Raw genomic sequence first — 14,728 nt, 5'->3', positions numbered from 1 at the left:
ATCATGTAGAGAAGGGAATGAGATGGAAGGAAGGGGAGCCGATACAAGATCGCCATCTAAGTAGGCCACCCCATGATGGATGTCCAATGTGCCTGCCACTTGAGGCCAAAAGTGTGAGTGCCTGCTCTTGGGCTTAAATAGGTGGATTTCTGGGCCCCCTAATGCAATTTCCTTTCCTACCACTACGATGATTGACTATTACAATAAAAGGAAAAGACATGAATAGGAAGGGCAGATACAAGCACCCCGCTAGGTAGACCACCCCATGTTGGATGTACAATGTGCTTGCCACTTGGGGCCAAGAGGGTAAGTGTCCGCTCCTAGGCTTAGTGTGTGGATGGCTTCGGGCCAACCTATTATGATCTCTCATCCGAACCCTATTATGATTGAATACTAGCTAGTAAATGTAGATGTGACCTATTTTAATATATTGGAATAATTATATCTGTTGAGACATGGACCAGCTAGGACTCGAACCTAGGACCTTCCATACATTACTGGAGTGCTCTACCACTAAGCTACTGACCCCTCTTGGACCAGTCCATCGTTGGTTCGGGTGTGGCTTATTTCCAACACCAACACCCCCCCCTTAAGCCACACCTCTCGTGTGCTTGGGGCTCCTAGCCTAGACCTGGCTCTGATACCATGTTGATTTTAGGCAATCAGATGTTAATCTAGTTACTTAAATTATAAACAGACTGAGAATAAGCAGAAATGATAATAAAGGCACACAACACAAGACACAAGTACCCTGGGAAAACCTCCCTCTTGGAGGAAAAACCCAGCATCAAAGATTCGGATCAGTTCCTTTATTCATAAGCAGATTACATGAATCAGATTACTTATCTGATTGAGTGCCAATCTGGGGCAGACTGAACCTAGTATATGCAGTTGTAGTATGTCTTCAGATAGAGCAGAATATCGACACCACTTGAAGAAGGAGATCACTGAAGTATAGAGCACCACCTTGCCCAGCAAGTTGTCCAATGGATTCGCTCATGTTGATTTTAGGCAATCAGATGTTAATCTACTTACTTAAATTATAAACAGACTGAGAATAAGCAGAAATGATAGTAAAAGCACACAACACAAGACACAAGTACCCTGGGAAAACCTCCCTCTTGGAGGAAAAACCCAGCATCAAAGATTCGGATCAGTTCCTTTATTCATAAGCAGATTACATGAATCAGATTACTTATCTGATTGAGTGCCAATCTAGGGCAGACTGAACCTAGTATATGCAGTTGCAGTATGTCTTCAGAGAGAGCAGAATATCGACACCACTTGAAGGAGATCACTGAAGTATAGAGCACCACCTTGCCCAGCAAGTTGTCCAATGGATTCACTCAAGGATCAGATAGACTTGCAGCAGCATGAAGATATGGATAGCTCTCTACCTCCAAGTTCGCTGACTGAATTTGCATAAGGCTAACGACACTTGATGAAGAGTTTGTTGTGTAGAATGAATCTTGTTTATATATATGTTCAAGTTTTCCAAGTCGGCTTTAACCAAATTCCCTTTATTTTACATATTTTAATTTGCACTTTTGGCGCCCAATTTGGGGCCTACATATTTGCATGTTGTGACACGTTTCCTTTTGGGCCCAGCCCTATTAGACATGAATTGCTTAACCACACGTTACATTTGGACCCAGCCCTATAGACATAAATTGCTTAACCACACATTACATTTGGGCCCAGCCCTATAGACATAAATCGCTTAACCTTATTACAATAAGATAATATTTTAATTGCCACAAAGCAACATTAAAATATGATCCGAACTAGCTAACCATTTCAACACTCCCTCTTAGCTAGAGAGGATTCTGTGAATAATCAAGTCTCAAAGTGGCTACCACCATGGCTACTCCCATGGATGAAACACATAATATGTTCACCATAGCTACTCCCAAAGGGTGAATGAACTCATCATGGAAATTCTTCCATGATACCCACCATACCTACTCGCAAAGGGTGGAATTTCTTCCATGATACCCACCATACCTACTCGCAGAGGGTGGAATTTCTTCAATGATGCCCACCATACCTTCTTGCAAAGGGTGGGTCCACCATGCCTACTCGCAGAGAGTGGAACGAGGGCTTTCGCCTCAAACTTCTCCCAAAGAAGAATGCATCACCACCATGCCTACTCGCAGAGGGTGGATCCACCATACCTACTTGCAGAGGGTGGAACGAAAACTATTACACAAAAGATGAGGCTTCCTCTGAAGCTGAAAGAAATTGGCTCCCTCTGAGCTTGACAAGCTCCCTCTAACATTTCCTACTTTTAGAAAAGTAAGTCTTCATTTGACCTTTGCTCCTTCTGAGATGTCCCTATGCCAACTTCTGCAGAGGAAGCAAGAGGAGTGGACCTGAATTTGCAATCCCGAGCAAAATGACCATACTTGTCACACTTAAAAGCACTGGATGTGAGATAAGTCCTTCCTTTTTGATTTAGGGGCAGGATCTGAATCTCTGTCTCTATCCCACTTCCTTCCTTTGCCTTTAACCATATGCGAAGCAAGGACTTGATTGTCTACATCATAATGATCACGCTCAATTCCTCTTGCTATCAATCGTGACTCTTCTTGTATGCAATCTGCTCTCAAACAATCGAACTTGGGAAGATCTGGTCTTGCACTAATTCCTTGAATGTAAGACTCCCAAGATGCCGGAAGACCATTGAGAGCAAGCATGGTCAAGTCACTGTCATCAACAACCTTCCCAATGGATGAGAGCTGATCTCTCAAATCAGAAATCCTCATGAAGTATGCTATGACAGATTCACCTTTCATCATCTTGATGTGATGAAGCTGTTGCTTCAAAGCTAGGGCACGGCTGGTGCTATTGATTTCGTACATCTCTTCCAATGTCTTGAACATTTCGCTGGCAGTCTTCAGCTTAGAGATGATAGGTACAATATGATCCTTCACGGAGTCAACCAGCATTCTCTGAGCTTGAAATTCTTTCTTCCTCCATGAAGTCTTTTCCTCTTCTGCCTCAGGTTCAATGGAGGATCTCTCCACAAAGTTTGCAAGATCACTTCCATTTAATGCAAGCATGATTCGGAATCTCCATGATGTGAAGTTGGATGCACCATCCAATCTATCTTCAACCCTGAGACAGTTCAACATTTCGAATGAAGTAATAAGAGCAAATTGAAAAGAGGAGGAACAACTACAATCAATCTAATTACCCCTAATTCGAACTTGGCTCTGATACCATGTTGAGACATGGACCAGCTAGGACTCGAACCTAGGACCTTCCATACGCTACTGGAGTGCTCTACCACTGAGCTACTAGCCCCTCTTGGACCAGTCCATCGTTGGTTCGAGTGTAGCTTATTTCCCACACCAACAATATCTACTCATATGTGTTTAAGGATAAGACATGAACAAGAAGGGCAGATACAAGCACCCCTGCTAGGTAGACCACCCCATGTTGGATGTCCAATGTACCTACCGCTTGGGGCTAAGAGGGTGAGTGTCCGCTCTTGGGCTTAGTGTGGGGAGCTTTGGGCCAACCTATCACGATCTCTCATCCGAAGCTTATTATGATTGAATACTAGACAATAAATGTAGATGTAATCTATTTTAATAAATTGGAATAATTACATCTACTCATGTGTGTAAAAGGATAAGACATGAATAGGAAGGGCAAATACAAGCACCCCACTAGGTAGACCACGCCATGTTGGATGTCCATTGTGCCTACCACTTGGGGCCAAGAGGACGAGTGTCCACTCTTGGGCTTAGAGTGGGGATGGCTTTGGGCTAACCTATAATGATCCCTCATCCGAACCCTATTATGATTGAATACCACTTGGGGCCAAGAGGGTGAGTGTCCCCTCTTGGGCTTACTTTGTGGATGGCTTTGGGCCAACCTATCACGATCTCTCATCTGAACCCTATTATGATCGAATACTAGATAGTAAATGTAGATGTGGCCTATTTTAATAAATTGGAATAATTATATGTACTCATGTGTGATTACTAACCCTAATAATTAAAAAAAAAAAAAATTGTGTATATATATCCAATATTATTTATTGTGGTTGTAGGACTTAAACCAGTGTTTACCTTGTTAAAAGAGCATTTTACTTGGTAAAGATATATCTCCAACCATACTCCATCTCTTGCTTTTATTGAACTTGTGATTCTAGGGCAAATTCTAAGGTAATCCCAAGAAGGGAACATTACAATATTGGATTTAGCTTTTTGCTATTTTTTGTGACATTGATTTTATTATTAACTTCAAACAGATAAGCATTAGAAGGATATCAATAAAACCCAAGAACTTCAACGCAATTGTGTACACTCCAGAATTTTGTATACAAGATTTGTTTAAATATATTATATTTTTGCTACATATTTATTTAAAGTTAGCTTAACTGTCTATGGAATATAGAGTGTTGTCTATTTTATTGTTAAAAGCAGGCTGTCTTGCTGGACCAAGTCTCAATTGAGTCACCTCTCAATGCTACTTCCATTGCTATGTTTTCTCACTCCATATAAATCACACCCTACCCAACCACATCACGTCCTTCTGTACAGTTGTGGACCTTTTCTATCCTTTCAACGAATTCGCTAAGTGCGTAAGAGGTTTCACTTCATATGCCCAGAAAAATTATACAACCACGTCCAGAAAAATTAAAAGGTTTATCTATAATTATTTTAAGTTTTCAAGATGATCTTAGTGCATTTATCAGCGTACAAATTGAACCTTAGGATGCAATTGCTAGTTATATAGATATCACTGTAACCTTGAAGCAATTAAATTTAACTGCGAAGCCATTAGAGTGATAAATAGTGGTGCCACTACACGCAAAGTCTCTATTTCAATCAATGGAATTCTACCAAAGCCCTTCACACTTACGAGAAGAATATGACAAGGAGATGCCTTAGCCTATAGCTATTTCTAATCACAGTCGCGACTGTATGCAGAAGGGTAGAGTTGAGAAAAAAATGTTATCCCAGTTCTAAAATATGTTAAATCGCTGAAGAAATTGTTTCCTTACAGCCGCAACAAATACTCGCCACAAACTCTTGAGATAGATAGCAAATGGTGTGAAATGGCTTCCATCTTTATCACAGATAAATAGTAGCTAATTTTACTGTTACATATCTGCAGACCATTTAATCTTCACACAACTTCTAAAACACATTTATTCCAATTTTTATCATAGGAATAAGGACGAGTTTGAAGCAGCCATATAAATAAAATTACTTCAGAAAAAATGCTTTACAATCTACTAAGCTACTGTACTATTGTTGTCATGCAAGCCAACAATAATGACAAAATAGATAATCTGATCTGCCTAGTATAGGCACCCAAGAAAACGCAACGAGAAAATGTGAAAAAGACCTGCACAAAACCCTAAAAGAGCTCACTCTGAAGATGAGAGTTTCACAGCCTTGAAGGGTGGATGCAACAATCCAAGCTCGTCTTTGACTTCCAGCGGCCTGTCAGTCTGGTTGCGCGTCTGCCTGACCTTTCGGCTGCTGAGATTCTTGTGAGTGAAACCATATATTTGCAAGATCTGATTATCCCCAAAATTGTAGGCCCTCTCCATCTGCTTAAGACATTGCTCTACCGGATAGTCCCCAAACTTGCCGCAGGGCTTGCAACCCACAAAGTGAGTAACCAGTGGCCAGCGGTGATCCCCGAGGCCGGGATGGTACTTCTCGATCATTTCCTCATACTTATCGACGAGAATGCCCCAGTAGCCATGGAGATAATAGGCGCTCTCCAGATAAACCTTGTTGCCCCATTTCTCTCTCTGCGTGATGAGGAGGTAAACGATGGCCGACTGGTCGTCGGCCTCGAACTCGGGGCGGCCAGTGAGATAGTTTGTAAGGAGCTTTCCGGCCTCTGTGCGGATCTTGCCCTTGGGTCCCATAGGCGCCCACGCATCCAAAATGTCCAGTGACCACTGACAGTTGCGGAGCAGGAAGGAGCCCGTGTTGAGCCCGATCCAGTTCTTGCGGTTGTAGACAAGCTCTTCCCACCCATGCATTACAAAATTATGGTCCTTGTACCTCTCGTAGGGGGGCTCGAAGGCCATGTCCGTGAACATAGCGTCACTGTCCATCCACCAGATGAACTCCACCTCGGGGTGCGACAGCATCAGCTTTCGGATCAGGGGCAACTTCGCCCAAAACCCTGACATTTCCGAGTCCAGATGCGCCATGTTGTAGAAAATCTCAATGCCATGAAGTCTGCAATAATCGATCTTGTTCTTAATCGACTTGAGCAAGAGATGATCTCCCACTGGATTCTCACACGCCTTGGGGGCCGACCCTGTAACCAGCAAAATGCGCGGCCGTCCATTGGGCAAAAAGTTGGGGAACCCGGGGTTTTTCTTCAGCCATTCGCTCCGCTGCTCGTCCCAATCAGAGATCTTAGGCCCCAGGCTGTAAAGCGGGCCATTGGGATCCCTCTCCACCTCAGGCTCCTCCGGCTCCTCTTCCTCTTCCACTACACCACCAGCCTCAGCTTTCCCTCCCCCTTCATTAATGGCCGCCTCTGTGAGCACCCGATGCGGCTCCCCACGGCGACCCACAATGAGATGCTCACGGATCTCTGCAAGATCTTGCCCTGGCGTCCCGAATTTGCCCGCTCCAATGGTGCCCCTCAACACCATTACAGTGACAAACAAACACAACAGCGTCACCTTGGCATTGTGAAACGCCTTCTGCACCTGCCGCACCCTACGCCCTGAAAACACCTCCGGAAACCGCATTCTGGCTTCCAATCTGAGTTCGAATCCCTTCCCCTGCTTAGTGACTTTCTTCAGTGTCTTCTTCTTCTGTTGCCTTTTCTGCCCTGTCGATCATGAAATTATTATTCGCAAGTGAGCTTCCCGGCAGGATGATTCGCATTCTTCCACGTATACCCGCCAGGCCGCTTTCAAGCCGACGGGACCGTTAAAATAAGTTGGTAGAGATCCCATATAAACTAACCGCATCGCCATTTTCCCAGATTACCATAATGGGTAATAATAACACTGGGCAGATCGAAATAAGCGCGTGACAGAGTATGTAAATTTGGCGCTACATTATACAGGAAAAATCGTGGCCAACTGTCTTTAGCTATGAATATAGGAGTCGTAGTCGACACGGAAAACAAAATGCATTACAGAAGTGCATAAAGTGGCTCGCATAATTTTTCCACGGCACGGGGGTTACATGGGAGCCAGCTATTTTCAACGTGGTTTTCATGAATGTCTATGGATTATTCATTGTTTAATAGACATGAGTAATTTAGTGTTAATTATTGATTTGTTTGAAAGATGGGGTAGGAGAGGGTGTATTAGTTGACCATCTTAAGTTTAAGTTTCTTAAAATTTTATGTGAAATTTTTAAATTGTTAGGGGAAGTGTAGTGGTAATAGTTATAGCTAATTTCACACATTCACTTATAAATTTTAAACATTTTGACTAATTTTTTTTGGTTTGTTGTCACTTAAGTGCTTGGGTTGGGGTCTTATGGAGAGGGGCTTCCTAAAAAATAGAGCTGGAGCTGTTGAGTTTTTTAGGAAAAAATTTAAGTTGTTGGTCCCATCGATTTTGTAGTGGAGTTCAGCTTAAAAATTTAAGTTCTAAATTTTAAGGAAGCTTGTGGTCTCATGAATATAATATCTTTGTTTTATATACTATGTGCATAATTAAAACAAATAAAAATAATTCATTTCCCTCCAAACTATTTTTTAATAGAAATTAAACTTAAATGTTTGACAAGTGGATAACATCCCTAAAAAGTAGGGGTTCCTATTTTTGGGAAAAGATTCTAAATAATCTAGCACTAAAAAAAAAGTATTCATGGGACTCTTAATTAAAAATAAAGCTTAAGCCTCCCTCATGGAACCCCTCTCTTATAGCTATTGTTTTAGCTTTTGGGTAGTAATGATGTACATCATGGGATCTTTATGTGTGCAAGGGTCAAAATATACACATTTCAAAGGGTCATTTGATACTTGTTTAAAGATACTTCAATAATCATGCACCTAAAATAGCCAATATTTGTGCACAAATGCCCCATTAGTACTAATAAAGGTACACAAATGGGTAGATTATGGTCTAAAATTGCTAATAAATGGGCGGCTATTGGTACATGTGAAACTCATTAATGGACTTTTAGTCACTTGTTTTTTTGTTTTTTTAAAGTCAGTAATTGTGAGGTTGGATGTGCAAGAAGTGAACGGTTATTGGAACATGAACTTAACTAGTGCTCTTTCCCTATTTATATTTTGTACTAAGCTTACTTTGTATATAATTAAGGTTTTAGGGTCACATCAACTTGTTTTTTGTTGAGGTGTCAAAAGAGGTCCAAAAGAAAGTTGGCTCTCGATATAACTAAGGTTTTAGGGTCACATCAACATGGTTTTTGTTGGCTTGTCCAAAAAGCTCCAAAAAAAAGTTTGTGCATGATAAGTAGTTTTTTATTTGTTAGCTAATGTGGCATCACATGATTTTGGTTCATAGACATCACGTGATTTGTTGTTTCTTAGATATAAGGAATACATTTCATTCAATTATGAGTACATGTGATTAACACTAACAATTTTAAAGTCGCGATTATTAGTGCTATATTATATAACATACTGGACATTAAATTAAGAAATGTTATCATAACTATTAGAATATACTTGGATTCTTTCTCCTATTGTCTATTTATTAGTTCTTAAGAAGACATCAATATTAATGCATGCATTAAGTTTTCTTACAATACTAATGTATATGTTTATTTATTAGTTCTTATGAAGACATCAATATTAATGCATATGTTAAGTTTCCCAACAATACTTATGCACAAATGCCCCAATAGCTGTGTGCTATGGGTACCAATAAAGGTGCACAAATGGGCCAATTATGGTTCAAAAATGCTAAAAAAATGAGCGACTATTGGTACATGTGAAATTTATTAATGGGCTTTTAGTTTTTTTGTTTTGTTTTTTTAAGTTAGTAATTGGCGGGTTGGGCGTGCAAAGAGTGAACGGTTTACCCTTCCTTTATTAATATTTTATACCAACTTATTTTGCATATAATTAAGGTTTTAGGGTCACGTCAACATGCTTTTTGTTGAGGTGTTGAAAAGGTCCAAAATAAAATTAGCTTTGTATATAATTAAGGTTTTAGGGTCACATCAACATGATTTTTGTTGATTTGTCCAAAAAGCTCCAAAAAAGAGTTAGATCTATAGTTGTGCATACTAAGTAGTGTTTTATTTGCTAGCTAATGTGGCATCACATGATTTTGGTTCATTTGTAAGAAATCACATGATTTGTTGTTTCTTAGATACAAGGAATACATTTCATTCAATTATGAGTACATATGATTAACACTAACAATTTAAAAATCTTGATTATTAGTGCTGTATTATATAACATATTGGATGTTAAATTAACAAATGTTATCATAACTATTAGAATATACTTGGATCCTTTCTCCAATAGTCTATTTATTAGTTTTTGAGAATACATAAATACTAATGCATATGTTAAGTTTTCCAACAATACTAAAGCATGCGTCTATTTATTAGTTCTTAGGAAGACATAAATATTAATGCATATGTTAAGTTTCCCAATGATGCTAATGTAAATGTTTAGTTCTATTAAATGATAACAAATGAAACGATTAAAGAGGAATTAAAATAAATTGAGTGGATTTTTTAATATGTATTTATTTATTTTTCAAAATATGAAAATTTATAGATAGTGTTATAATATGAAAATATGATTTAAGTTATTGGATTTTAATAAATTTTACTATTGATGGAATCTTTTTCACTATTAATTTTGACTATTTTATAGTGGAGTCAATTATTTTCATCACTTTTTTATTCTATTCATTGAAATGACTTTATTTTGTTTGGTTGGTAATAAATGAACCAATGATATAAAATAACTATTAAAATAGGTTGACTAGATATTGTAATATATTTTTTTTTGTCAAATATGTTTCAAAAAAAAATTAAAAAATTGTTAGTTTAATTTTCAATCATAAATAATTATAAAGATGTGACTCAACTTTCTTTCTATTGATTGTTGGGAATAATGTGCAAAAATCATTTTTTTATTTATCTTTTTTCATAAATTAAGTTCATTGAATCGAAGTTCAATTATATTAATAACTTGAATGACATGAGCATTGTTATTTACATCATAATATTCATTTTCTAATGCTAAATTAAAACAGGTTGAGTAGACTTTTAATTTTTTTAATATGAAAAAAATATTATTTTACTAACTTATAGATATCTTAAATACATCTATCTAAAAAAATGTTGAGAGATATCAATTGGAACTATTTTATTTACCTTAAATTATTATTTTTTCTTTAAAATCTAAAATTCAATTATTTTTTAATTTGAATTTTAAACTTTTTATCACTATTAAAAAACATTAAAAATAAAAAATTTAAAAAATATTTGATATACATTGTAATTATGCAATGGTAGATTTTTTTTTTAATATCTTTATTTTTTATTATTTATTTATACATCTATCTAAAACTTATAATTTTATGAGGACATATCTTTGTTTTTATGTGATATTCATTTTGAAAATGTTATGTTTATAATTAATATTAATATTTTGACATATAAATGGTTGTTAAATTTAAACTAAAAGGTAAGTGTTTTTGTTAACACACTCATTGCATTACACTCCACCACTTATTGTCATTGTAGAACGCCTCTTCACATTAATTAGACAATAGTTGTAAATAATGTTATAGTATGATGTAAACTTTTACACTTTAATAAATTTCACTATTGATGGAATCTTTTTAACTATTCATTTTGACTATAAAATAGGTAATAGAGAGACCAATTATTTTCATACCATTTTTTCATTCTCCCCATTGAAATGCTTTTATTTTATTTAGCTAGCGATAAATGAAGTGATGATATAATAAAATTTAAATGAGTCAATAAGATTTTGTAATGTATTTTTTCATAAAATCTATTCCAAAATACAAAAATAAGTTCATATTAATGCATTGATGTACTCAATTTTTTTATTAGTTTAATCAATGAGCACATAGGATTTTTTAAAATGAGTAACAATCATATGGTGTACATTTAATTTTTTATTCTGAAAATTGTAAAAATATCTTTTATCTTTCTTTTTATTGGTTCATGTTGGGAATAGTTAGTGCAAAAATATTTATTTTCAACCTTTTTTATAAATTACATGTCTTCACACATTTAATTCAATGAATCAAATTTCAACTTATTTTTTATATACTATATAATAGTCATTTTTTATTGAAATTGTTGATTTTAAATTATTTTGTCTCCTTGAATAATTTTTCTAATATCACTTATTTTATTAGACAATGAAATTTACTACACTCACTACAACATGACATTGATACAATATGTCTCTCTTTTTTTAGTCTATATTTTTATTAGATAATAATTATTTAATTAATTTTTTTTGTTGATTCATGAATTTAATGTGATAACTACAATATCAACTTCATTAATCATTTTTTCACTTCTTTTTCAATATATGAACTCATGGTCTCTACTTAAATATGAAAAGACATTAAAAAAGACTTAATGTTTATATTTAGATTTGGAATAGATTTGTGATGATCTATTCGTTTTGACTATTGGGAGGAGTCACAATGCACATGAATAGCAAAAGGACTCCAAATCATCATGATTTATAAATTTTGATTTGATATAAAATGTGAGATGATTTGTATTGATGCTTACATATATTATTATTGTGAATAATAAGAAGTAGAATAAAGATATTTAACAATATTATTTCGAGCTCAAGATTATCCATGTGAATTTATGCAAAAGCAATTATAAGTATCATTTATTTTGAAACTGGAGTGAGTTACAATACAAGAATAGTGTAAAAGCATTTGTTTACAAAGGTGTGTATAATTTTACTAAGTATCATTTATTGAAACACCACATGTAACTAAAATAAAAGATTGTTGGATTAAAAAAAAAAGTATAATATTAGAATATACTCGAATCCTTGTTGTTATTTGTTCTTGCGAAGACATCAATATTAATGCATATGTTAAGTTTCCCAACAATACTAATGTTTATGTTCAGTTCTATTTAATGGTAACAAACGAAATGATTAGAGATGAATTAAAATAAATTGAGTGGATTTTCTAATATGTATTTATTTCTTTTTTTCAAAATATGAAAATTTATAGATAGTGTTACAATATGAAAATTAATTAAGTGATTGGACTTTAATAAATTTTACTATTGATATAATATTTTTCACTATTGATTTTGACTACTTTATAGTGGGGTCAATTATTTTCATCACTTTTTTATTCTATTCATTGAAATGACTTTATTTGTTTAATTGGTAATAAATGAATCCATAATATAAAAGAACTTAAATAGGGTGACTAGATTTTGTAATGTATTTTTTTTGTCTATAATGTTTCAAAATAAATTAAAAAAAAATGTTAGTTAGTATACATCTAATTTTTTATTGTAAATAACTGTAAAAATGTAATTCATCTTTCTTTCATTGATTGTTGTGAATAGTGTGCAAAAATTTAAAAAAATTTAAAAAACTATTTTTTTCATAAATTAATTTCATTGAATTGAATTTCAATTCTATTAACAGCTTTAATGACATGAGCATTATTATTTGCATAATAATAGTCATTTTGTAATGTTAAATTAGAATAGGTTGAGTAGACTTTTAAATTTATTTATTTTTATAAGAAAAATATTATTTTACTAGTATAGATATCTTAAATACATCTATCTAAAGAAATGTTGAGAGATATCAATTGGAACTATTTTATTTACCTTAAATTATTTTTTAATTTATATTTTAAACTTCTTATTACTCTTTAAAAACATTAAAAATAAAAATAAAATTTAAAAAAGTTACTATACACTGTAATTATGAAATGGTAGATTTTTTTTCAAATATCTTTATTTATTTATTTTTCCTCTTTATACATCTATCTAAAACTTATAATTTTGATTAGAGCATATCTTTGTTTTTATGTGGTGCTCATTTTTAAAATATTATGTTTATAATTAATATTAATATTTTGACATGTAAATGGTTGTCAAATTTAATTTAAAACATAAATGTTTTTGTTAACATACTTATGCCATTACATTCCACCCCTTATTCCCATTGTAGAATGCCTCTTGACATTAATTAGATAATAGTTGTAAATAGTGTTATAGTATGATGTAAACTTTAGACTTTAATAAATTTCACTATTGGTAAAAAAAAAATTAACTATTCATTTTGACTATAAAATAGGTAATAGTGAGACTAATTATTAGTTCTTGTCAATAGGCAAGAATACTTATGCATTGGTTAGATACGATTTTTTTCTTTTAGTTGTCCAGTCAGGTTATTGAATTAAAAAAATTTACTTGCATTTATAAATTTTTCTTATTTCTTTATATTTTAATAATTTTATCAAAATTATTTATTTCCTCTCTGATTGGTTATACTTGCTACAGTCATGGTAGCATTAATTTTTCCTCTCTAAAGCAAATATTTATGTCTATAGTTTTTAGTTGGAAGTTTCCAGAAAGAAATCTTATCATAAATATAAAGTCAAAAACCCAATCGAATTTAACTGGAAGTCTCTAGAAAGAAATCTTATCATAAATATAAAGTCAAAAAACCCAATCGAATGCAACCACCTATTTTGCCCAATTTCCAAAAATCTTGAAAAATCTTATTCCATTGAATGAGGACATGTAAGGAAATTGAATGCAGATTAAATGCAAGTAATAAAATAAGAAACCTAGGCACATCTCTTCATTAATCCATCACAATCCCTTTGTTAGCAAGGATACTAGTTACGCAGTTTGCCATGAAAACTGTCAAATTACTCAATATTTGTACATCTTCAGATTAGGTTTCTTTTCTGATACCCATAAGAAAAATATGGTAATTTATATGGTTTTTTCTATCAGAGGTTGAGGATACGAGCTCTGTTAGTTTCTTCACTTTTTCAATTGACCCAAGTTTGATTCCCTTGAGCTGCAGATTATGGATTTGGGCTTAGATGGCTGTTCAATCTCAGTATTTAGTTAAAATGCACAACAGGTTTTCCTTTAATATTCCTCTATAAGGTGGGTTAATTTTTTTATGTCTTTTATTTCTTATGATTTTGCTTCATAGCAGTGCTCATTTTTTCTGATTTTTGACTTCAACAATTTGGCAGGGATTTAAAATCCAGAACATGAATTGGAGTTCAAAGTTTCTTTAAAGGTCAATTTGTAGATCAATGCTTCAATTCTTTTCTAAAGGCTTAGCAAACAGATGCAGTGGGCTGTTCTATTAAAAATAGCAATAAATCTCTAAAAATTAGAAAGAGTGAAATTAGATGAGGATTAATTTCACCATTTTCTCTTTTATTTTGTTCTTGTTAAATGCGTGTCGGGAGAGGAATCTTTTCTTGTACCAAATATTTTTGGTGCTTAACTATAACCCCCAGCTGATTAAATATCAGCCTATGTTCCACAAAATTAGCATGTGGACAAAATAAATGTTTGTTAGTGGAAAAATACTTTTTAAAATATCTGACTATTTTCCCACTGAATGTATGCTTTAATTACAAGTATTAAAAATTAATGGGCCACGTGAAGATTACGGATCATCATGTTAATGTCCGAGTCAATTGCGAATTATTAGTTCCTGCCGATAGGCAGGATTACTTATGCATCTGTTAGATGCAATTTATTCTTTTTACTGTCCA

The 14,728-nt window shown here is 34.2% G+C and overlaps 1 protein-coding gene, 1 long non-coding RNA gene and 1 other non-coding gene across 3 annotated transcripts; 1 reads left to right on the top strand and 2 right to left on the bottom strand.

The window, feature by feature from the left end:
* Nucleotides 1-456: 456 nt before the first annotated feature.
* Nucleotides 457-528, bottom strand: TRNAI-AAU (transfer RNA isoleucine (anticodon AAU)). The gene has a single exon. It is a non-coding gene; the product is annotated as a tRNA-Ile (tRNA).
* A 4,534-nt stretch (nt 529-5,062) lies between these two features.
* LOC131034278 (xyloglucan 6-xylosyltransferase 2) lies at nt 5,063-7,008 on the bottom strand. Its single transcript, XM_057965721.2, has one exon. It carries the CDS (start codon nt 6,740-6,742, stop codon nt 5,387-5,389), a length of 1,356 nt encoding a protein of 451 aa, XP_057821704.2. The 5' UTR covers nt 6,743-7,008; the 3' UTR covers nt 5,063-5,386.
* A 6,817-nt stretch (nt 7,009-13,825) lies between these two features.
* On the top strand, nt 13,826-14,612 carry LOC131034277 (uncharacterized). The gene is made up of 3 exons (XR_009103762.2): nt 13,826-13,917; nt 14,017-14,102; nt 14,195-14,612. It is a non-coding gene; the product is annotated as an uncharacterized LOC131034277 (long non-coding RNA).
* Nucleotides 14,613-14,728: the final 116 nt, after the last annotated feature.

This window comes from Cryptomeria japonica, chromosome 3, assembly GCF_030272615.1.
Source record: "Cryptomeria japonica chromosome 3, Sugi_1.0, whole genome shotgun sequence".
In the NCBI taxonomy this organism is placed as follows: Eukaryota; Viridiplantae; Streptophyta; class Pinopsida; order Cupressales; family Cupressaceae; genus Cryptomeria; species Cryptomeria japonica.
Note: the sequence above shows the minus strand (reverse complement) of the source record. Positions and strands in the feature narration are given on the sequence as shown.